The following is a 22,328-nucleotide window of genomic DNA, read 5'->3' as shown; positions in this document are numbered from 1 at the left end:
AGGCGGGTGCAGTGGGCCTGGGGCAGCCACAGCTCAGAGCCCCCCATGGAGATACTTCACAGGAACAAGAGCCCAGGTGGGCCATCAGTGCCCAGGAGACACCTAGTTGTCACGGTCCCTGCTCTCCTGACCTGGAATAGCAGTGTGGGAATCATGTCTGAGGAGGGCTGGCTGTCCAGGGGGATCCAAGGGACAGGATCTCTTCAACCAAAGCACATGGGCTGGCAGCTCTGGCAGTGCATGGGGGTCTGAAAAAGGGCTCTGATCCCTGGCATGCATCTCTTATGAAGGGGTCCCCTTGAACATCTGCCAGTAAAGAAGGTGCCCTGAGGCGTATGAGGCCCACGTCCACACTGCGTGCACCAGGCCAGCCCCCAGACCGCGTGGCTGGTCAGTTTCTCATTTAAAAACACAGAGAGTGTTTACATCCTTAAAAAGGCAGCCAGGGACGGGAAGAGCAAATCAACTCTGGTGCTCAGCTCCAGCCTCAGAGACAGGGACATGCGGTCTCTCAACCCCAAGGAAACCATGAGATCTGGCCAAGGAAGCGTGCAGGTGGCCGCGACGAGCACCCCAGGGGAGGCAGTGAGCGTGCTCTCGGTGGGAACAAGAGCTTCGCCAGGACGCGTGTCCCTCCTCCCCGGCTGAAACCAGACAGAGACACAGAGTTTGGAAAATGGGAATTTATTTATTAAAGAGAAGTCATCTGTGAATTCTTCTACTCAAGTTAGTACCTTTGACAATAACACTTTGGATTGAAACATGCCTTGTTTCAAATAACAAGTGGACTCTACAAGCAGCGCCTACGGTCAATTCAAGTAGCGGTTCAAGAGCCCAGGGGGACGTTGGAGGGAGGCGACCCCTTCCTGGGGTGACGGCCTTGTCTGTAAACACTGTCGGAGGCTGGAGGCGCGACTGAGCACGCTGCAGCCCGAGGTTTTTCAGCAGTAAGATCCCAGCAGGAGTGCAGCCCTGGTGCCCGACACCCAGGGCAGGGTCCCCTCCGGCCCACCTGCTCCCCTCCCCCAGCCCAGGGGCACCCTGGGGTCTGCACACTCTCCCCACCCCTTGGGCTGGGAAGAAGAGGCCCTCCGGGCCAGGTGGCTGGAGTGCGCGGCCTATGTGCGGTTCAGGGTCTGGAAGATTCTGGAGATCTGCAGCATGACCGGGCCCGTCTCCGGGTCGTTCATCCACTGAGTGCTGTTCAGCGGGTTCTCAAGCATGTCTTCAAATGCTGTGGGGACACGCAGAGCTGCTGGAGGACTGTGTCCTGCATGCCAGCAAGCAGCGGCGGGAGCTCTCCTCCCAGCAGCTTCCAGGCGAGCGGGGGACCGGGAACCCCCCTCAGACCCCCGCCCCGCAAGTCTCATCTGCTGATACGCAAGGCGGCGTGGTCACTGTGGGTGGGGTGGGGCGACACGCCCACATTCCCTGGCATAGGGATTCTGGAAAGCAACATGGCAACAGCTACTAGGAATCTTAAAATAGTGACAGCCTGTGACTCAGTGACTCCACTTTCAGGCCCACCCTGACAGAAAAGACTTATGTAAGGATGATGTTGCCAGCTTAATAATATCTAACTAGAAAAATCGAACTGCTCAATCTTCAGGAGGAGAAGGGGATGACAGAGGATGAGACGGCTGGATGGCATCACTGACTCGATGGACGTGAGTCTGAGTGAACTCCGGGAGTTGGTGATGGACAGGGAGGCCAGGCGTGCTGCGATTCATGGGGTCGCAAAGAGTCAGACACGACTGAGTGACTGAACTGAACTGAAGGATGATGTTGCCAGCTTAATAATATCTAACTAGAAAAATCAAACTGCTCAATCTTCAGGAAATGACTTAAAAAAAAAAAAAAGAAACCAGCACATTAAAAATGAGCAGTTCTCTGAGATGAAAACGTTGAATTTTTAAACACTTTTATAAAGCGACCCCTCAGCAAACAAAGGCGCCTCTTAGCAAAAAAGCTCTCTAGCCCAGACACACAATGGCCAACTCGGTGGAGAGCAACCAAGCGCAGGGCAGACGGTCACCCTCGAATCTGGGAAGGACTGCTTTACACCAGAGTTCGTCATGTCAGCCAACGTCAAACCACGTCTATGGAAGTGGCCCCCAGTTTGCGGGCTCTCAGCTGCTCAGGGTCACGGGGGCCCAAGCCCCGGGCTCAGTGGGAAAGTCCGACCTCGTTATGTTTACAACGTGATGACCCTCCCCGCCCTGAAGAGAGTCACCAGGCTCCCCCAACTGAAATTTCAGAAAGAGAACCCGGAAAGATGACTCGGCATCCGGGAGAACAAAACATTAAGTGGGCTTCGTGAGGTGAGGAAGCCCACGCCCCCGTTCCTCCCAGCAGCGGCCCAATCAAGGCCAGGAGGAGGACAGCGCTGCTCAAACCACAGAGGTGAAGATTTACCCGAGGAAGGACTTTCTGCCGCACGCCTCGCGCGTCACTAGAGACGAGAAGTGCCGAACGCGACCAAGGGCACCCTGACGTGCCAAGAGCTGTGGACGGAGCTCTGAGAGCAACACGGCAGCTGAGGCAGAACGACAGGCGAGCACAGGCGACGAGGGAAGGGACGCGCAAAGGCTGGGAGCAAAGTGTTCAAAGGGACAGACGGAGCTGCTGGGTCCCTGTCTGGGGCGGAGGGTGGGAGTGGGGTTTCTCACCCAGAAAGCCCCATCAGGTGCCAAGACGTCACCCAGCGCCTACACGTCCACATTCTTGGGCTTGCTCATTTGTCTTCCAGCTGCCTGTCCTTAGGCAGTCGGAGCTGTACCCAAAGAAGTGGGTCCAAACACAGCTTATTGCAGGTGGAAGTTCAAAAGCAACAAGATGGAACACTGTTGTTTTTTTTTTTTTTATGAGGAAAAATGCTTTACTGAACAATAAAAGTGATTGAAATTTATTTTTAGAATTTTTGTCTTCTTTCTTAATTCAGGATGTTTCCATTGTTTTATGGACTAGTAGAGCTCAAAGTTCCTGGAGAAGGAAACGGCAACCCACTCCAGTATTCCTGCCTGTCAACTCCCACGGACGGAGGAGCCTGGCGGGCTATACAGTCCACGGGGTCACAAGAGTCACACACGACTCAAAGGCTAAATAACAACAGCAAAGAGCTGAAACACGCTTCAGAGACGATGTCTGAGACGCTTCACTGCAGAAAGCCAGGCGCCAAGGCCGCGCGGCTGGCTGAGCGGCAGGTGGTTTGATGGCCACAAATCGGGGGAGGCATTCAGCCCAGTTGTTGTCTTGCTGTTGTTTAGTTTCTAAGTCATATTATTAACATAAATTAACAAATTTAATGTATTTGTTAAATGACATGACACATCCATAGAATGAAACACCTGAACTGCTACAATCTCATTTTTAAAAGAGAAAATGCATCAAACGAGATGAGAAATTAAGCACCAGAAAGCTGCCGTGCGGTGCAGCTGCGCCTGCTCCAGACCTCGCCAGACACCAGAAGGAAGCCACCAGCTGCAGGGGGCTGGTGACTTCTGCTTCCTCAAGATTCCCTGTGTTTTCCAAATGTCCTACAGTGCATATTTGCCTTCATCTAAAGAGATAAAGGCCATTAAAAACCCTACCAGAAATGCCTTGAGGGAAGTGTGTGGCTGCAGGGGCGCCCTCACCACGGGATGCTCTCTCCTGCAGGACCCTGGGCCTGGGGTCTGGCGGGGACCCTGCACCAGTGCGTGGCCCATCCAGGTCACCGACCCAGGGCCTGTGGACTGGGAGGCACTCACTCCAGGTGGTTTGTTTTAGAAATGCAAGAAACACTTGACACAACAGATGTAAAACCACACAATAATCTCGATAGATAGCAAAAAGTCACCCAGGAAGCTGACCTCCCACTCACAATCGAAAAATCTTAGCATCTAACTAGAGAGAAAAGGGGAAATTATTTAATCTGACCAACTATGCCTTCAAAAATTAAAAAAAAAAAAGCTTAGAGCAAATCAGCAAATCACAAACTCGGTCAAGCACTGAAAGAAACGCTTTAGCAAAGGCTTTGGACAGACCCCGGCAGCACGCGGGGCCCTCCTGAGGTCTCTGGGGAGGAGGGCCAGAAGACGCTTCCAGTGTGGAGGGGTACTGGCGCAAAGAGTGGGAACAAACTCATCGCAAGACACACCACTTAAGCCCGGGAGTGGGGCATAAAGAGAAAAACTCCCTGCTTCATGCCACTCACTCTTTCAGGCACATCACAGACTTTTTAAAACAAGAAAATTTAAGACTACTAAAAAAAGAAAAAGCTGAAGGTCTTCCCAAGCTTGGAATCAGAGGGCTTTCTTTAAAGACGCAGGTCATAAATGAAACAGAGATGCTCCTCTGCGTTAAGATATAGGATGTCTGTTCATCAAAGTGATCAGCAGAGAAGGCAGAAACTGACAAGGGATCCTGGAGATTTACATATCTGAGAAAGAATCAGTGGGCAGCAGGCACGGAGAAGGCTCTGAGCAATACGACGGCAACCCAACAGCGGAAGCCGTCAGAAAGAGGGGCAGCGGAAGTCCCAGCAGTGGCTGAAACTTCTGGAAGCGGCTGTCCTCCAGAGACCGGGGAGACGGCCAAGCACGCAGAAGCCCTGTGCCCGCCTGGGCGGCTGCTCCTGGCACCTGGCAGCGGGGGCCTCAGCGGCTGTGGGCGGGGCTCCCTTTCTGGACAGCAGGCTCAACACGCCCACGCCCAGGGCCCTGCCACTCGGCCCGAGGCACGGAGCCCTGGGGGAACCCTCCCCCGAGAACCAGGCACAGGAGCGCCCAGAGCAGCTCCACCGGCCCGGAAGCTGCAGGCGTCGGGCAGCCACGCGGCAGGGTCGGCCGTGGCACTGCCCTGCAATGCCACACCGCACAGCCTCCAGGAAGCCAGTCCCAGGGGTCAGCCCAGAACACAGAGGGGCAACTGAATGGTCTGAGGATACGGACACCCTCACTGACATCGCTGAGGAAGCCCCTGCTCAGGCTGGGGGGGCATCTGGGTACTCTAGGGGGCCTGGGTTGCACTATGTTTTTTTAAAAAGACCGTTTTATTTTTCAAGATGAACAGCAGGAATGTGGTTATTAATTTTGCTATCATTCTTTAAAGTGACACACATTATACATGCCTTTTTATATCATATCATATCTCATAGACAAAACAAGCACCGAGGCAACCCTTACAGAGACTAAGAGCCACCAGCCAACCAAGCCTCCTCTGGGCACGGCCCGGGCCTGCTGGGTGCTGTCTACACTCTCCCGACCGGATCACCTGCTGGAGCTGGTTTTTCGGAGCTGGAATGGAGTCATCGTACAGGAGGCTGTCACACCCAGGCAGGACCCAAGCTCTGGGGCCCCGCAGCGACTCAGGCCCCAGCCACCAGAACCCTGCAGGGGCGGCAACCAGGCGTGGCGGCCGTAGTATCGCCCAGGGACATCTGTGTGGCAGGCAGGTCCCGCCCCACCGGGCAGGAGCAAAGCACGTACCTAGTAAGGTTTTCGGGTTGGTCAGGCCCAGCTGCACCACAGGGTTGTCCAGGATGGCCTGAAACAGGGGGCTCTCGGGGTCGATGCCCTTGTCCAGCTCCTCGGGGGAGGGCCTGCGGTCACCCAGCAGCCACTCGCACTGCGAACGCCAGAGGAGCAGGGTCAGCGCCTACAGTCCCCCGCCAACCTCGACGCTGCAGCGGGGGCTCCAGGGCTGCCCCAGGGGCCAGGGGCCCTGACCGAAGGGCCAGTCCAGCCCAGCTGTCCCGGCAGACGCGGGCGCCGCAGCTCAGGGCGCAGCTGGAGCTCTGCAGCCCGAGTGCGCACCAGCGCCCTGTCACGGGAAGCGGGGCGTGACCTCATGGGCTCATCCAGAAGCGGCTGAAGCCCAGGCCCACCTTGCCTTCCTGGGCCACGTGGGTCGCATTGAGTCTGCTCCCCAAGCGCCCCAGCGTCACCTCCAGCCCTCCCTGGGCTCGGTCCGCAGTGGGCACGCGCCCACAGGGCGGCATCGTCTCGGTGTCAGTGTGACCCAACACGCAAGCGTCACACTCACCCGCAGTACGCGCACCTCTCTCTAAGAGGCAAAGCCCAGGATTTCCTCAGTACTTTACAGTCTGTACACTGTCTGAACCACCTACCCCGTTGCTGCACCTCAAAAGGAGAGGAGCCGCCTGTGCAGGGAGGTGCCCACACGCCCGGGGTGCCCGGGCTGCACGCGGTACTCACGGCGGCGTTCTGCTGGTTGTTGCTCACTCTGAGGGCGTCGATCACTTCCTTCTCGTCGAAGCCCATCTCCATCAGGGAAATGACAGCCTGCGGGAGAGGCCATAGGCTCAGCGACGCGCGCGCAAGCCCGGCAGCGCCCGGGAGGTTGGGCTGCGGCACCATGGCAGGGGATGTCTCAATGGTTCAATCCCTGGTCTAGGAAGATCCCACACGCTCTGGGGCAACGAAGCCTGTGTGCCACCCACAACTATAGAGCCTGCGGCATTCTGGAGCCCGGGAGCCGCAAGTGCTGAAGGCCATGAGCCCAGAGCCGGTACCCCACGACAGGAGACGCCACCGCAACGAGAGCCGGGGCACCATGGCCGGAGTGGCCCCTGCTCTCCACAACTAGAGAAAGGCCATGCACAGCGACAAAGACCCAGCGCGACCAGAGATGAATACATCTTAAAAAATAAATTAAAAAAAACCCAAACACCAGGGTTTCTATTTCAAGACTGTTTCCCTATGGCTTCAGGGAGACGCTTGCTGGCTCTGTGAACGACAGAGGGGCGGAACTGGGGCTCTCTCCTGGAGGCTCACTGTCCCACCCAGGTCCCTCCAGGTGTGTCCCCACAACTCTCGAGAGTGGGACTGTCCCCACCACCTCGCACGGCCCCCTCCAGAGGGTCTGGCCAAGCGGGAGGAGCAGGTCAGAGAAAGGGCACATCGGCCGCTCCCATTCAAGTGGAGACAAAAAGGTCAGTGATTTCTGAAACCAGGAGAGATTTTCTTCACACTGTTTTCTTTGGAAAAAAAAAAAAAAAACCTTGAAACTAATTCTAAACGATTATTAACAAGATCTAAGCTGTAAGTTAAACCTGACTGGCTTCTGGAGGAAGCAGTGACCCAGTGCTCCGTGTTCAGGGGTAGTGGGGGCGCTACTGCATTTTTAGGGCAAAAATCACGTAACACCTCCTTCCCTTTATCCTTGACTTCCGTGCATGACCTCTGACAGGACTTAACACGACCACAGAAACGTAAAGCCTTCACCAAAGTTGCAAGGGTTTCTCTTAACTCTCGGCAAGTCAGACCCTGCCCTTGAAGCCCGATGCTTTCCCCCAACCTCCTCCCAGGTGTCGGCTGGCTTCACGCCACCGGCCCCCCGTCTGCCTGTGGACACTCACGCGGCCCTGGCACGCTCTGGCTTCACGGACCTCACCCCGTTCACCCTGCAGTCAACCTGGACGGCTTCGAAGAGAACTCAACTGAGGCAGCAGCTGCCTGTGAGGACGACTGGAAGCAGGGTTTACCTGGAGCCGGACTGTGCGCAGTGAGCGCTCGGGGCAGTCCTTTCTGCCAGGGACCCCCTTCTGCTCCGCTAGGCCGTTCCCCACCTCTGGCCCGTCAGTGCACGCTACGGGCACAGCCCCCCTGCAGCGCTTGATCTGCCAGGGACCCCCCTTCCTCTGCTCCACTGGGCTGTTTCCCACCGCTGGGCCGTTCCCCACCTCCGGCCCGTCAGCGCATGCTGCAGGCACAGCCCCTCCGCAGATATCCACGTCACATAAAATCGCCTGGAGTCCACTCTGAAACCCAAGGGTAGGAGGGCCTTTTCCATGAAGTGTCAACATAAACCGCCCTCTCTCCTCACTTCTGTCTTGGCCCCAGGACTGCTGGGGGGCATTCCAGATGCTCCCCACGCCCTTCTCCCCAGCCCTCCAGGGAGGACCCCCATGTGGCTGCGCTGAGAGGCCCTCACGCCCGCAGGCACTGCACACCACTGCCACGTCCGCGGTGGGGCGGGAGAGCGGAGGCAGCTGAAGGTCGGTCTCAGATCCAAGCCTTGCTCTCCAACCTGCTCTCCCCGGGATCTGAGCTAACATCTCGTCCTTACCGGACCTTCCCTGACTGGTTCAAGTTCACAGACCCCGGCCCTTCAAGCCTCGACACCCTTTAGGGAAAAGGAGTGACTTAAGATGGTTAACAACGACAACCCAGAGGAGGAAAGGCCTTTAAGGTGGTGACCGAGACCGTGAACGACCGTCAGCGGGCCTCACGGGGCCCCGCAGGACCCCCCACCCCGGGGAAGGCGTGCAGCCCAACAGCAGACCCACCCGGGGAGAGGCTGCCCTTCCTGAACAGGGTCCAGGGCCAACCGACTGGACTCCCGAGAGACTAAGACGAAGAGACACACTTCCTCCGGGACCGAGAAACGCTGGACTAAAGTAACCATGTGCTTCTGCATACGGAGCTCAACTCAAGGGAAAATCCCACAGGAACGGAGACAAAGCAGCGACGCCCTGGCCTCCCAGAGGGTGTCCCCTGGGGGCGGGGGCTGGGCCCAGCGTCACGCACAGGACTCAGGCCTGGGGTCCATGCCGGGGAAGCTGGAGCTGGACTCCAGGACCCTGAGCAGGGTCTGGATCCCACAGAGAGGGTCCCGCCCCGAGGGGGACACTCCGCATGGCCCACAAGCCCTGCTGATGAACACGAGAGCCGGCCCCTGTCTGAGGTCACATTTAACCCCACAGACGCACGCTCTGAATCAGCAGCAGAGGGCACCCCACGGCCCGGCCACACGGTTTCCCATGGAAACAAGCCCACAGGTGAGCCCAGGACGAGGCATCAGGCCCCGAGAAACTGGGGCCACGAGCAAAATCCGGGGGACGTGGAGAACTGGAGCCCTAACGCCTGGAGCTGCCAGAGCTGTGACCTGAAAGTAAACAGGGTACGCTCACAGCGCCAACGGCGTCCAAAAAGATTGAATTAAAATTAAACAATGAAAAAAGAGAATAGCGAGAAAGAACAGGGAGACGGGAAAGCATCAGATGCAACGTAACGGTGAAGAGGCGGCTGCGAGGACACTCAGGTCAGCGGGCCGAGTCCAGCCAGAGGCTGTGGGGCCCGGGCCCTTGAGTCCCCCAGAGGCTGCGCTGACCCGCCTGACCAGCCTCCTGCTCACAAGGTGGCCCACGCAGCTGGCGGGTGACCCTCCGGTCTCCGGACAGGGCCCCCGCCTGACCCCACGGCTCGAGGACACTTATAAACTTCCAACTGGAGACTCCAGGCTCAAGTCTGTCCAGAGCGCTTCCAGCCTCGCTCCCTGCAGGGCCGGTGGCCTGGCCTGGGGGCCGCAGCTTCCCCCGCAGGACTCGCCTTGGGAGGACCAGCCCCTCCACCTGCCAGGTGCCCCCACCGCCTGTCAACACGCACCCGGGCGTCCGCACGGAACTCCCTTCTCCTCCGGATCTTCCTGAAGATCTCTGTCAGCTCGTCTCTGCCCTCCTCCTCCTCACTGGTCCCGGCGGCAGGGGCGGCCTCGGCGCCCACCTCTCCCTGTGAGGCTGGGCCTGGGAGCGGAGTGTCGATGGTGGGGTCCTCCGCGTGCTCAATGAGCCACTCCATGGCCTGGGGCACTGACATGCTACAAAGTAAGACAGCCTCTGAGCACTGACGTGCTGCAAGGTAAGACGGCCCCTGAGCACCAATGTGCTGCAAGGTAAGACGGCCCCTGAGCACCAATGTGCTGCAAGGTAAGACGGCCCCTGAGCACCGACATGCTCCAAGGGAAGACGGCTTCTGAGCAGCACCTCAGGCCAGGGAACCAGGCCTTTGCGTCCCAAGAAAAGCCTCGCTGACTTTGTGGCTTCCCGGCGTGAGCTGCCTAGTCCTGCATGAGGATCTAACGCAACGCAGCTGAAGCCCCGGCCCCACCCTAACCTGCCACAAGGCGCGGCCAGAACAGATGCCCACACGCAGAAAGCCACTGGGAGCCAAACCCAGGAGGTGCCCACAAGAGGTTGGATCCAAAGCGAAAAAAACACAGCCCGCTGACCACCCCGCGGTTACAGACGATTTATTTCAGAACTGAACATACTGAAGGGCAATTAACTAACAACAGGAAACTATAGGAGACTCCCAGGACACCACCGCCTACATGCCGCGGTCCTCCTCAGCCCCGCCGGGAACAGGCTGTGATCTGAGTTCCCGGAAAACGAGAGCCCGGTGAAGTGCACGACCACCGTCACACGCCACGCTCCCAGTAAGCGGGTCCTCCGCACACCGCCCTCTAAGACCTGGAGGCGGCCGGTGCCATGCTTCTGGAACACGCGTCCGGGTCCTCTACCGACACTCATGCGCACCGGAGGCGGCTCAGTCATGGGGCCCGGGGCAGAAGGGCGTCACCCGCAGCGTGGGGCCCAGACGTACTGGTTCAGCCGCAGGGCCTTGGCCGCCCTGGTCTCCGGGAATCCCATCTCCGTGAGCTGCCGCAGGGCCGCCTCATCCACGTGCTCGTCCTCGTCCTCGTCCAGCATGGCTGTGGGCCAGACGTGGCACCGTGAGGGCTCGGGGCATGCCCGGGCGCACAAGGGGTGCTTCCCCGAGCTCCCCGCGGGCCCAGCACCCGCCTCAGCATCAGACGTTTGTGGCTGACCTCTTACACCTCAGAAAACCTGAGACAGACCCGTCAGCTCTTGCCGTGCAGGCACGGGCGACGGTGTGAGGCGTCCACCAGGCCCCGTTTACTACCTTTCCGTGGGGAGTGTGAACAGTGGCGGCCGAGGGTGGGCCTCCGCCCGGGCCCGCTCCTACCGTTTGCCTTCCTAAATAATTCCACGGCATCCGGGTTCAGCGCCAGCAACTTCTGAGCCACCTCGATGAGAGACACCAGGATTCTCCGGAGCTCCGTCTGGAACTGCAGTGAAAGCACAAGATGCTCAACCAAGCTGCCTGGGTCCGAGACAACGCCCCGGGCCCGAAACTCCCAACCTGCGCGTCAAGTCACGCCCAGGTAACTGGGCAGAAGAGTAACAGGGCTCTCAGCGGGGCGGGCGGGAGAGGACCCTCGCTCAGCTCCAGCCCAGAGGAGGCGTCTGGCCCGATGGCCGCTAAGCGAGCTGAGAGCTTAGGCTTCACCGAACAAAACAGGCGGATTCCCCGGGTTCCACTGATGTGGGCCTCTAGCATTCAGTGCAACCAGTTCAAGTTCATCTTCTCAACACAGTGGGGGTCTGCTGGCAATGTCATCAGAAACCCACCAATTTCCAGTCTCCCCGACACTGAGGCTCAGCCATAGTGAGAGACACACACGCTGGCCAGCGAGAGATACATGTGCCTGGGTTCCAATGCCCTGGCCAACATAGAACTCTCTGGAGGAGACCCTCAGAGGAGTGTTCCTGAACTGACCAGCTCGTGGCAGAGCCCGCAGACTGATCCGCAGTGTTGGGGGCACCACCCCCTACTCCTGCCCAGCGGGCACCGAGTCCTGGCCCGGCCCTGGCTCGGGAGCACTGGAAATGCTCTGCTTTAACTCAGAACCTTCTGATCCAAAATAAGCAAGAGGCAGATTTCTCTCTAAGAGGTTTTTGCCAAACTCAGAAAATTCACATTTCCCCAGAGTATCGAATCCTATTGGCCCTGCCTTTCAACATCTTCTTAAACCCTTTACCTTGAATTAATCTGCCTACAAAAAAGCTTCAATATAGCGCAGAGTTCCTGCACCCCCTACACCCTGCTTCCCAAGTGCTCTCAGGAGGTCTCTTCGGTCCCTTGTGGCCACAAAGCCCCCGCGGGCACTCACGTCCCTCGCGCTGGTCTGCACCACGGCCCGGTCCATGTCGTGGGAAGGCAGGCTGGCAGTGGCTCGGAAGATAGCGTCTCTGTCCGGGGCTCTCTGCTCTTGTTTATTCTAACACGGGAGAGGAATCGGAAGGTCAGACGTGAGTTTAAGAGCGGCGGAAGGCAAGACTGGTCTCTGAACAAACAGCCCTAACCAGGGAGCGCGCGAGTCCTGGGGGCTGCAGCCACATGCCCTGGCGAGCAGGGAGGCTTCTGGACGGTTCTGTGCGTGGCCTCAGGGACAGAACACTGGGTTGGCGTGGCCTGCTGGCCCCGGAGCGCGGCGGCACCGGGTGGGGAAAGACAGACACTGCCTCCTGGGTCACCGAATGACCACCACCCAGGAGCAACGGTTGGGCGGGCGGGCAGACCGCAGAGGGGCCGTGGAGAGTCCCTGGGCGCGGCCCGAGAAGCCCTGAGCCCAGGAGGAGAGGCACCATGCTGACCCCGGACGGCAGGCCCAGCCCCACGCCACTTGGCTCCTGGGGTGTTGGGCAGGAGAATGCAGGTGCAGGCGGGGGGCACGACCCGCCATGCCCAGAGCGGCCAGTGAGCTCACAGGGCCTCTGACAGGGACGTGAAGAAAGTCTGCAACAAGCGCGACGGAGACAGAAGTGGGGAAAGGGGGTGCAGGAGAGAGACACGCAGAGAAGAGGACGGGCCTGGAAAGCAGAGAGCGAGGCTGCGCAGTGCAGAGGCAGGAGAGCAGGGGACGCTGTGCCAGTCCTCGCAGAACAAGCATCTCTCAGAAAGCAGGTCCCCCCTCCACGGGAGTGCCAGGAGAGAAAAGAGAAAATGAGGCGGGGAAAGCACCAACAAGTACCCAGAGAACTTCCAGAATCTCCAGGGTCAACGTGCGAGCAGTCTGGGAGGGGCACAGACCGGGCACAGAGGAAGGAGAGTGGGGCTGGCCGGCTCCACCGCCAGCCCTGGAGACGCCTTAGGGACACCCTGGGGACCGGGGCACAGGCCCATCGAGCGTGCACGCTCCCTCAGCAGCCACTGACGGCTGCACACAGGGCCTCCAGGCCTCCGCCTCTCAGAGATGCTGGCGGGAGTCCGGCCCCACCCAATCCAGGAGAACCAGACGTTTGACTCTAGCAGGCACAAGGGCACGACGGCCCCAAGACCCTGCTCCTGCACTCACGGCTGCCTGGCCCGGGGCCCATGAGCAGGGGGCTGCAGCTGGGGGCCAGGTCACGGCACAGAGCACAGTGACTGGAGGACAGGGCCCTCGGGGGGGGGCGGGGGGCCTGACCTAATCGGGCGAGTCCGTAAACAGGACGGGCGGGGCTCACCGTGGTCATCGAGATTAAAGCAAGAGGGACCCGACGCATGAGCTACCCCACTGGCTGCTCTGAAGACGTGAGGAACTGCAGGCCAGGAAGGAGGTGGCCTCCGGCAGTGCAGGGTGGTCCTGGCTCACAGCCAGCAAGAAAATGGGACCCCAGCTCTTCAAAGTGCCGGAACAGGATTCTGCCGAACACCCGAAAAAGCCGGGAGCAGAGGCTCCCAACAGGAAGGCAGACCCGATTCCAGCTCCCGAGCGCAGGGCCCAGCTGGGCCTGCCCGGCACAGACCCGGCAACCTGTGTGCTAACGGGGCTGCTCCGAGCCGGCAGGCCTGCGGTCAGGGAGTGCGCAGACAGGGGAGCCGCAGCAGGAGCCACACGGAGGCAGGCGGGCAGCCCCGCACAGCATGCCTGACGCAGATGGACCGGCCGGAGGAGCTGAGGGGTGGCTCCTGGAGCAGGCGCCAGCAGATGGCCTCACACTTGTGACCCCGGTTTCAGACAAGTGTATCAGTTTGGGAGCAGAATCTGAAAAAATGAGTGCTAAGCCTACACAGAGAACAAACAAAACAAGGAAGCAATTACTGGCTCCAGGAAAAACAAAACTGCACGCAAAAAAAAAGGAGAGCTCACCTTCAGCAAACTGCTCAGGGCAGAGAGCGAGACTGGCGCAAGAATGGCGACGGGGCTCTGACTCTTTGACCAAGATTCAGAGGAGCGGGGAGTGACTGGGGAGGAGCTGCTCCGATCACCAAGGAGCACCAGCAGAGTCTAGAGTTGAGAATCCAAAAACTAACAGCCCGGGATGTCGTTCAGAACCCAGGAGGAGAATCACTGCAGACAGAGTCAGAAGAATGCGGAGCACTCGCCCCCCCACGCGCGTGACTCAGGAGGGAGAAGCACCTGCCGGCTCATTTCGACATCTGGAGTATCGTTTGCCTTTCTAAATACGTGTACTACTTTGACTTTAAAAACGAGTTATTCACAAAAACAGGCATGATCGTTTTTACAATATTTCACCTGACAGACACACACAGAGAAAAGGTGAGGGTCACCGCCTGGCAAGTCACCCAGGGCCGTGGGGGTGATGGGAGCCCGCCTGGCAAGTCACCCAGGGCCGTGGGGGTGACGGGAGCCCGCCTGGCAAGTCACCCAGGGCCGTGGGGGTGACGGGAGCCCGCCTGGCAAGTCACCCAGGGCCGTGGGGGTGACGGGAGCCCGCCTGGCAAGTCACCCAGGGCCGTGGGGGTGACGGGAGCCCGCCTGGCAAGTCACCCAGGGCCATGGGGGTGAGGGTCACCGCCTGGCAAGTCACCCAGGGCCGTGGGGGTGACGGGAGCCTGCTTGGCAAGTCATCCAGGGCCGTAGCGGGTGAAGGGAGCCTGCCTGGCAAGTCACCCAGGGCCGTGGGGGTGAAGGGAGCCCGCCTGGCAAGTCACCCAGGGCCGTGGGGGTGATGGGAGCCTGCTGTCAACAGTCACCGCGGTTCAGGGAGTTGCCAGCAACCAAAACAGTAACCTGAGAGCCGGGTCGGCCCGCAGTTCTGGGAAGCAGGCCTGACTCGGGGCCCCATCCGTCTCCCGGAGACGGGCGAGCGGCATGCCCGCGCCCAGGCAGGTGTGGCTACAGATAAGAAGGGCCTCCTCCCGAGGCTGTCCCACAGGAGGCCCCGAAAGAGCTCGGGCCGCCACAGGCCCAGGGCCCAGCCTAGAGAGGCTGGCCTGCCTGCTTTGGGGTGAACGCTCTCCCGAGCATTTCGAAGTGTTGAGCAGGACACTCTACCCCTCGGGCTAAGCAAAGGCTGGCATTCGCCCCTGGGCACGGCAGGCACCTGGCCTGAGCGTTGGAAAGGGCCTGTTGACAGAACACATCTGCCACCGCACAGGGGAGCCTCCTGGACCAGGCTCTCTGAGGAGCGAGCCTCTGGGGCGGCTAACACACACGAGCACAGGCACAGCTTTCCCGGGGCACCTGCATCGGGGGGCCGGGGGGTCTCAGCCGAGCACCAACTCCAAGGCCGCAGCAGCCTGTCCTGTGAGAGCCAGACGGGACAGGTGGCCCCGGCCTCGCCGGAACCTACTCCACGCAGGCTGGCGCCCCGCGCTGCTCCTGCGCTCTCTGTGTTGCGGGTGGTCTTTAGAGACTTCCTGACCTTCTAATGTCAGGAAATGAGAGGAGGAGGGACGGGAGCTCGAGACTAAACCCAACCCGGGGAGCAGGCAGCACGCGCCTCTCCATGGCCCAAAAGCGGAGCTGGTCACTGGACCCGCCACGAGGCGAGGCGCCGGTCAACAGGCTGCCTGGCTGCGACGAGAGCCCGTGACCACACCCTGTGACCACGGGACCCACAGGACCCACAGCCAGCCAGCCTCAGAAGTCTCTTTCGAGTCTCCCCCAACAGAGATTACCAGTTCCAAACTCTGAAGCTCACCTTTTCTTCTGCGGAGACTTCAGCCATCTTGGGGAGGGGGGCTGGAGCGCGCTTTCGGATCAACAGTATCACATCTGGGGAAAACAGCACGGCGAGCTGGTTACTATCTTACACCCAGGAAGCGGCACGGAGGGCACCAGGGGGGACCCAAGGGCCGAGGAGCAGGGCTTCCCTCTGGGCACCTCCTCCACGAGGGTCCACAGAGGCCCACTCTTCCCTCGGCCCCCAAGTCTGCTGACCCTGCTCCCCTACAGGCTTTGGCCCGGCAAGACCATGGCTGAGGGGACCAGACGGGACCGGTGTGCTTGTTTTAACGGCTCTGTTTTGAAAGTCTGGGAGGTCGGAGCATCTGGTGTTAACCCTCAATGCTAAGGCACCCGGGGTGTGGTCAACGCCCAGCTAACTGTGCCTGTGCCAACCAGACACCCAGGGAGATTGATGAACAATATTCTAGTCTTTCCAAAGGAGGCCACGTAAGGGAATCTCACAAATAAAATCGTGCTTTAAATGACACAGAAAGCCCAACTTTTCTCCGCAAGTGCCTCCACGCAGAAGACTCAGAGTCAGTTGACAGACGTGCATGGTAAGAGCGTCTTCCTAGACGTTCAGAACAACCCATAGCTGCGCTTTCCCGTCCCGTAAGAAAGGCCCACAGCAGCTCTGGGGACCTTGGCTCTGCGTGGAAACAGCCTGAAGAGCAGAGTTCACATCTGGCTTCTCCAGAAGGCTGCGGCTCTTTTATTCCAGGGCGCACACTTTGTTTCAACAAAGGAGAACGAAACCCTGTGGCTGCCGCGTCTCCCCGCTCAGCCTGCTCGGGACGGGGACCCCTCGCCCCCTTACCCTCGTCCTGGACGTGCTCCTCCAGGAGGGTCTTGGCGTCACTCAGCACCCTCTCAGACGCGGCGTGTATTAATTTGTGATGGGTCACATTCTTGGGGTCTTCTAAGCTCCCAGGCACACACTAGGAAACAGAAAAAATCACAGAACATATGTCAGGACAGAAGATAAGTTGATCACGATGCTGACAATACAGGAGCTGACACCCAAGCCACGCCGAGAACTCACTGGTTCTCTTGCTCGCTAAGAGTTGAAGCCAAGACGAAACCAGAGAACCCTGGCAACGGTGGAGACACCGCAGCCCAGTCCCTGAGGGCAGCGACCCGGCCACCGCGCCGCCAAGTGCCCTCAACAGGCTCACGGCTCAGATGCAGAGCGCCCTGCTGCCCACCAGTGGCTACCCGAACTGCCTCCTTAATCTGGGAAGATCTGGAGAGTGATTTAAAGATGCAAACGGCAGGTCTGCCGTCTCCCAAGAACCTAAAGATCGAAGTGTGATCTGGGGTGAGGTCCACGTCCGGCCAACTCCGGCTGAGCCAACCAGATGCCGCGGAGGTCGGTAGACAATATTCCAGCATTTCCCAAGCAGGCTACTTCCTTGTGGGAATCTTGCTCCCCACCTTCCACCGGGGCACTTGACGGAGCCCAGTGACAAGGCCAAGAAGAGCTGGTCCCTGGGGAGCAGGCCACAGGGGCCTGACCACGCAAACACCCACAACACCCCGAGGAGGCAGGATAGCCTCAGCTCAGTCCCCAGCTCACCAAGCAACGGCCACAGGGACCCCAAAGTAAGCTACAGATACAGCTGGCAGGGCCTGCCTGGCAGCTGGAAGGGGGTCACCTGGTATGTGGTTGTGTTACTGATTGGCAGCCCAGAAACCTCAGAACACACAATGTGGGGGGCAGAGGTGCTGAAGCCAAGGCTGCCCCAACGTGGGAGATGCGCCGGCCCCAGGGTCCTCACCATCCTTCTCAGCTCAGCGGGGCCGCCTTTCCACCTCTCTCTGCCATCAGATAACCTGGACACATAACTGCTCACCCCGAGGGAGAAGCTAAGCCTGCACTTCACCTCTCAACACTGGTGTCTGAAGACCAACCAGAGTTTTTAGCAATCCAACAGGGAAGAGGGCTCACGAGGGCTTCAGGGCTACAGATGCGCGCAAGCCGGGGTGGGAGGGTTGGCGGGGACAAAGGTGGAAACCAGCCAATAGTAAGACACACTCTGACCACATATGACAGAGACACCCCTCCCTGGAATCTCATGATGGCTCTGCTCCCAGAAATACTGGGTGTGCTTCTTCTAATTCTAAAATCTGCAGGCTAGCTGGTGTGCCAAGTTCAGGATGCAGTCTATGAAACACAATTTTCCAAAACAATCCGCACACTGGCTCCTGAAAAAAAAACTGTCCTCTGCAGCCTGTCAACAGGCGCCGGGAGCAGAACTCAAGCGTGAGTCACCCACACTGCGCCTGCTTATTCACGCTTTCCTTTGTTCCCAGCAGCAGCGCTGGAGTGAGCTGGGCCCTGGCAGTGGGAAAGCCAGCCCGAGCCCATGGCTGGGGCAGGACCCCAGCGAGCCCGCTTCTTCCCAGAGGGCTGGAGATGGCCTTTCTTCCCCTTGACATCAGTGTCATGTGAAGACACGCCTTGGTGTGGTGCCCTGCTAGCAGGCTGCAAGCTGGCGAGCTTATCACACAGAAAACACCCAGCACGCCGCAGGGGGCCACTGTCTTAAGATCATGACCCTCCGGTTACACAAGATAATTTACTCTGCCCCGTGATCTAAGCTTGGGTTAGAGACCACCACGGGGGTCCCAATCGATACAAAACCAAGAAGGGAAAGGCCACAGTGGCAATCCATTTCTATAAAAGTTACGATAATAAACTTTCACTAACAAAGCTGCTTTATTCATTTAAAAACGTATATGCATAACGGAAAGTGTAAAAAAAACCCAGTAAGTTCCCAGGGGTCCTGTGATGGGAGGAAACCCACAGTGTCCCCTCCGGGTAGAGGGGCAGGAGGGAGGCACAGAGAACCCCGGCTTGGGCACACAGGGCGGGGAGCCAGGCAGGAGGAGCCCGAGCGGAGCGGTGGCACCGCAATCTAAGCTCGGTGCACGGGTTTCCGGGGTGACGGTCAAGCACACAACTCGAGAACCCCGTTTCCTAACTGGAAATGCCTCCTGAGGGCTCACAAGGCCGCAAACTCTGCCCCCAGGACGGCACAGGCACAGAGGCGTGAGGACCTCCTGACAGCTCAGCTCTGAGTCCCAAAACGTATGCCAGTATTTTTTGGCTGTGGAAGTCCCCTGCTGCTCGCCCGCCACTCACCTCGGCCTGGAATAAAATCTACAGGGTGGAATAAGATCTCTGATCAAAGCAGGATAATGACAGAAAACATCCCAAATGATACGCCTCAGTACCGACTGGCATAAAAATATCGGCAGCATAATGTGAATAGTTAGCCTAATGAAACTGGCTCCCTCATTAACCCCAGGTGCTCCTGAAATCCTTAGCAAGCCTCCATGAATCTAAGAGTTCTTGCTTCGTTTTCCCTCCAGAACATAGCATTTTGATGATTATGCCAATCCTTTCCATTGGTGAGTTAAACTAAGTGCCACACCAACGTACCCGCTGACCCCCCAGCCTGACTCAGCAGGTGACAGGCCACCACCGCCAGGCAGCTCTCTTGACTGACAATCTGGTTCCGTTTACAGGCATGCCCTGTTTGGTTGTGCCCTGGCTTTATTTTGCTTCCCGGATACTGGGCTTTTCACAAACTGAAGGTCTGTGGCAACCGTGTGTCCAACAAGTCCACTGGTACCATTTTTCCAGGGGCATTATTTTTTAATTAAGGTATTCCAGCCCTCAAGGGGCTCCTGTGCTGACCAGGTAGACAGCATCTCAGAGAGGTTTGCACTGGGCAAGCAGTGAGCCTTGCACTAATAGCCTGGACGCTCAGGGGGCTCCCAGCCTTCCTGCTGAGCGCTGTCGTGGCGGTTTTTAGTGAAATCACCCATCACTGCATCAGAAACAGAAACGGCCAAAACATCGCTGCCCAAGTGTGCGAGCCCACATCCCCCTCCTCCCTGACGTGAGACCAAGACGCTATTCACATCCAGGGTTTTCCGGAAGGGGACTCTGGCAACCAGGATGCTCTCCGGCCTGCTGGCAACAATTACACAACTCCACAGAACCAGACTCCCAAAAGGACCCGACAGCATTTTGCGGGAGTCGCTAAACAATAGCTGCAAGTCTGTCCTTGGAGACCACACTAAAAGAGAGAGCCAGGGCTAGACTCTTGGTGGGCCCAGAACAAACGTGTGAGTCAATGGCATACAGGCACACTTTTTACGTGAAATGCTCAGTCAGAGGCTGTGGCCTCCTTTGTCCTAAATTCTGACATGGAGATACTAGATCTTGCAAAGGATAGAGTTTCCTGAGGCAGCCTGAGTCACATGGACAGATGTCTTGGCCTGCCTTAACAGAGTCAAGAAGCTTAAAGAGACAGACAAAGACTAGAACTCTGAGGAACCTACAAGGGGTGCTTCACCTGAACAAACTTTAAAAAACGGCCCTCTCCCCGACCTGCCCGTGTAATCCACGTAAAGGCCGAGGACAGCAAGGGGTGCATGGACCAGTTCGGCCAAGCCACACTATTTTAAGTGATTCCAGCCACGGTGAGGGGGTGCGGGGGCGCACCAGTGGCCAGAGCCAGGCGCCGGCCCCCATGCCAGCCCCAGGAAACGGCTCCAAGCAGCCGGCTCTGCAAGGTCAGGGGAAGGCGCTTCTCCCAGAGGGTCTCTCTCTACCTTCTTGGGCACTAACTCCCAGCTCCGGGAACCTCGCCGCGACAGCAAGCGCGGATGGATGGATTCTGGAACCGCAGGAGGCCCCGTTCCGGCGGCGACTTGGCCTCTCCCAGCCCGCGTCCCCGATGCGCCCCGGCCCCCCAGGCTGTCTTGAGGGGAGCTGGACCAGAAGGTAGAGGATAAAGCGCCCGGTCCGGAGCCCCACGGTCCAGTGGGCGGCGGGAGAAAGAGGGAAGCCTGGAGCCGTGGCCGGCCTTACGTGCTTGAGGCAGCGCTCCTTGAGCTTCTCCACCGAGGTGTCCTCGGTCGCCTCCTCCAGCCACTCGGCGCCGTCGAACGCGCAGACGTGCAGCCGCAGCACCTTGCCCGCAAAGATCTTCTCCTCCTGCACGAACATCTCGCCGCCGCCGCCTTCGCCCGGGCCTGGGGCCTGCGCCCGCCGCCCGGTCCCTGAAGGTCACCGGGGCGGGCGGGCCGGGGGCGGGGCCAGGCCGCCCGCGCGCTCCCTCGCTGGCCGCCGCCGCCCCGCCCCCGGCTCTCCCGTCGGCAGGCCGCCCGCCACTCGCCCCACTGCCCGCCCGCCCGAGCAGTCGCCCTCGCCCCGCCGCTGAGCCACCGGGGGCGCGCGGTCGCCGCCGCGCCGGAAGTGCGTCACAGGGCATGACCCGGAGCACGCCGGGAGATGTAGTTTTCCTGAGACTGCCTCGCCGTCGCCGCCGCGCCAGAAGTGCGTCACTGGTCACTCCCCGAGCACGCCGGGAGTTGTAGTTCTCGGGGCCGCTTCCTCTGTCCCGTACCTGCCCGCGCTGTGCTACCCGGGGCCGCCAGCCACGCGGGAGCCGTGCATTTGCGAGTCTGTTTTGCGATGAGTCTCAGTGTAAAATGCATACTGAATCTTAAACAGTTGGCAGGAAAAGAGCACGAAAAATGCCTCAACAATGTTTATATATTGACAGTGAGTCGGTGAAAGTCGCTCAGTCGTGTCCAACTCCTTGCGACCCCATGGACTATAGGGTCCATGGAATTCTCCAGGCCAGAATACTGGGGTGGGCAGCCTTTCCCTTCTCCAGGGGATCTTCCCAGCCCAGGGATGGAACTCAGGTCTCCCCCATCGCAGGAGGATTCTTTACCAGCTGAGCCACCGGGGAAGCGCTGTGCGCTGACTGCGTGTTGGAATAATAGAATGGATTACGTAAAATATGTTGGCACTGCTTAATTTTACTTTTTAAAGCTGTGGCTGCTAGATTTTAGGTTGTCTATGTGGCTGCTGTTGTGTTTCTTTAGGACTGCATTGCACTAAAGCAGAGTCTGCGTGTGGTTCGCAGACCAGCAGCACCTGGGAGCTTGTTAGAGGTGCAGTTTCTCCTGCTCTGCCCCTATCCCCCCGTCAGGGACTCTGGGGTGGGGCCCAGCACTCAGGCTGCGCAGCCATAGAGGTGCCTTCAGACGGTGCCTGAGCACCACAGGGAAGAGACATGACCCGCAGACTCAGCACACTCATTTCCGTGGGGGTGACAGATATCAGTATCCACTCTGCAGTTCGGGCTACACCTGGAGCAAGTGACTGACCTGCACGCTCCCATCTCGTCCATTCAAGGACCTTTGCTGAGCAGAGATGAATCCAACACCGTCCCTTTTCTCGGAGGCTGGTGATCTAAATGGGGAGGTGGTCCTGGCATGTCTCCCGTTTAATACACAGGTTGTTTTCCCCTGTGATCATTCTTCTTGTGTGTGAATTCCTTTTCAGTTTAGCATTTACCGATAGCCTCCATGAGCCAGACCCTCCTCTGGGGTCTGGTCACGACTAAGGCTTGAGACCAAACTATCGCCCTGGGAATGGGCTTTCTTATGCAGGAAGTGCAAGTGTCATCTATTGTGCAAACATGGTCTCACGAGACAGGAGACAGCGGGGGGCAGGGGGCGGGCAGCAGGGCTTGGGGTTAGCCCCAGGGGAGCTTATGGGACACGGCGGCATCAGGGGGCTGAGGAGGCAAAGTAGGGGACACCGGGATGGGCTGCCCGGGAAGCATGCTGGAAGGGAAGGGCCTGGCGGCGAGTGGCTGGGGTGGCACATGGATCCAGGTCAGAAGAAGCCCCCCTGAAGCATCTGGTCTTTGTCATGAGGCCCTGGGAAACTGCAGTGCAGATGCTAGTCTCTG

The 22,328-nt window shown here is 58.9% G+C and overlaps 1 protein-coding gene across 1 annotated transcript; it reads right to left on the bottom strand.

The window, feature by feature from the left end:
• Positions 1-721: 721 nt before the first annotated feature.
• On the bottom strand, positions 722-20,619 carry UBAC1 (UBA domain containing 1). Its single transcript, XM_068973498.1, has 10 exons — positions 20,429-20,619; positions 16,361-16,481; positions 15,518-15,591; positions 11,758-11,865; positions 10,770-10,872; positions 10,386-10,494; positions 9,390-9,600; positions 6,198-6,284; positions 5,469-5,607; positions 722-1,234 (listed from the first exon to the last, which is right to left on the bottom strand). Exons 1-10 carry the CDS (start codon positions 20,564-20,566, stop codon positions 1,119-1,121), a joined length of 1,206 nt encoding a protein of 401 aa, XP_068829599.1. The 5' UTR covers positions 20,567-20,619; the 3' UTR covers positions 722-1,118.
• Between the last annotated feature and the right edge of the window lie 1,709 nt (positions 20,620-22,328).

Source organism: Capricornis sumatraensis, chromosome 1, assembly GCF_032405125.1.
Source record: "Capricornis sumatraensis isolate serow.1 chromosome 1, serow.2, whole genome shotgun sequence".
NCBI lineage: Eukaryota > Metazoa > Chordata > Mammalia > Artiodactyla > Bovidae > Capricornis > Capricornis sumatraensis.
Note: the sequence above shows the minus strand (reverse complement) of the source record. Positions and strands in the feature narration are given on the sequence as shown.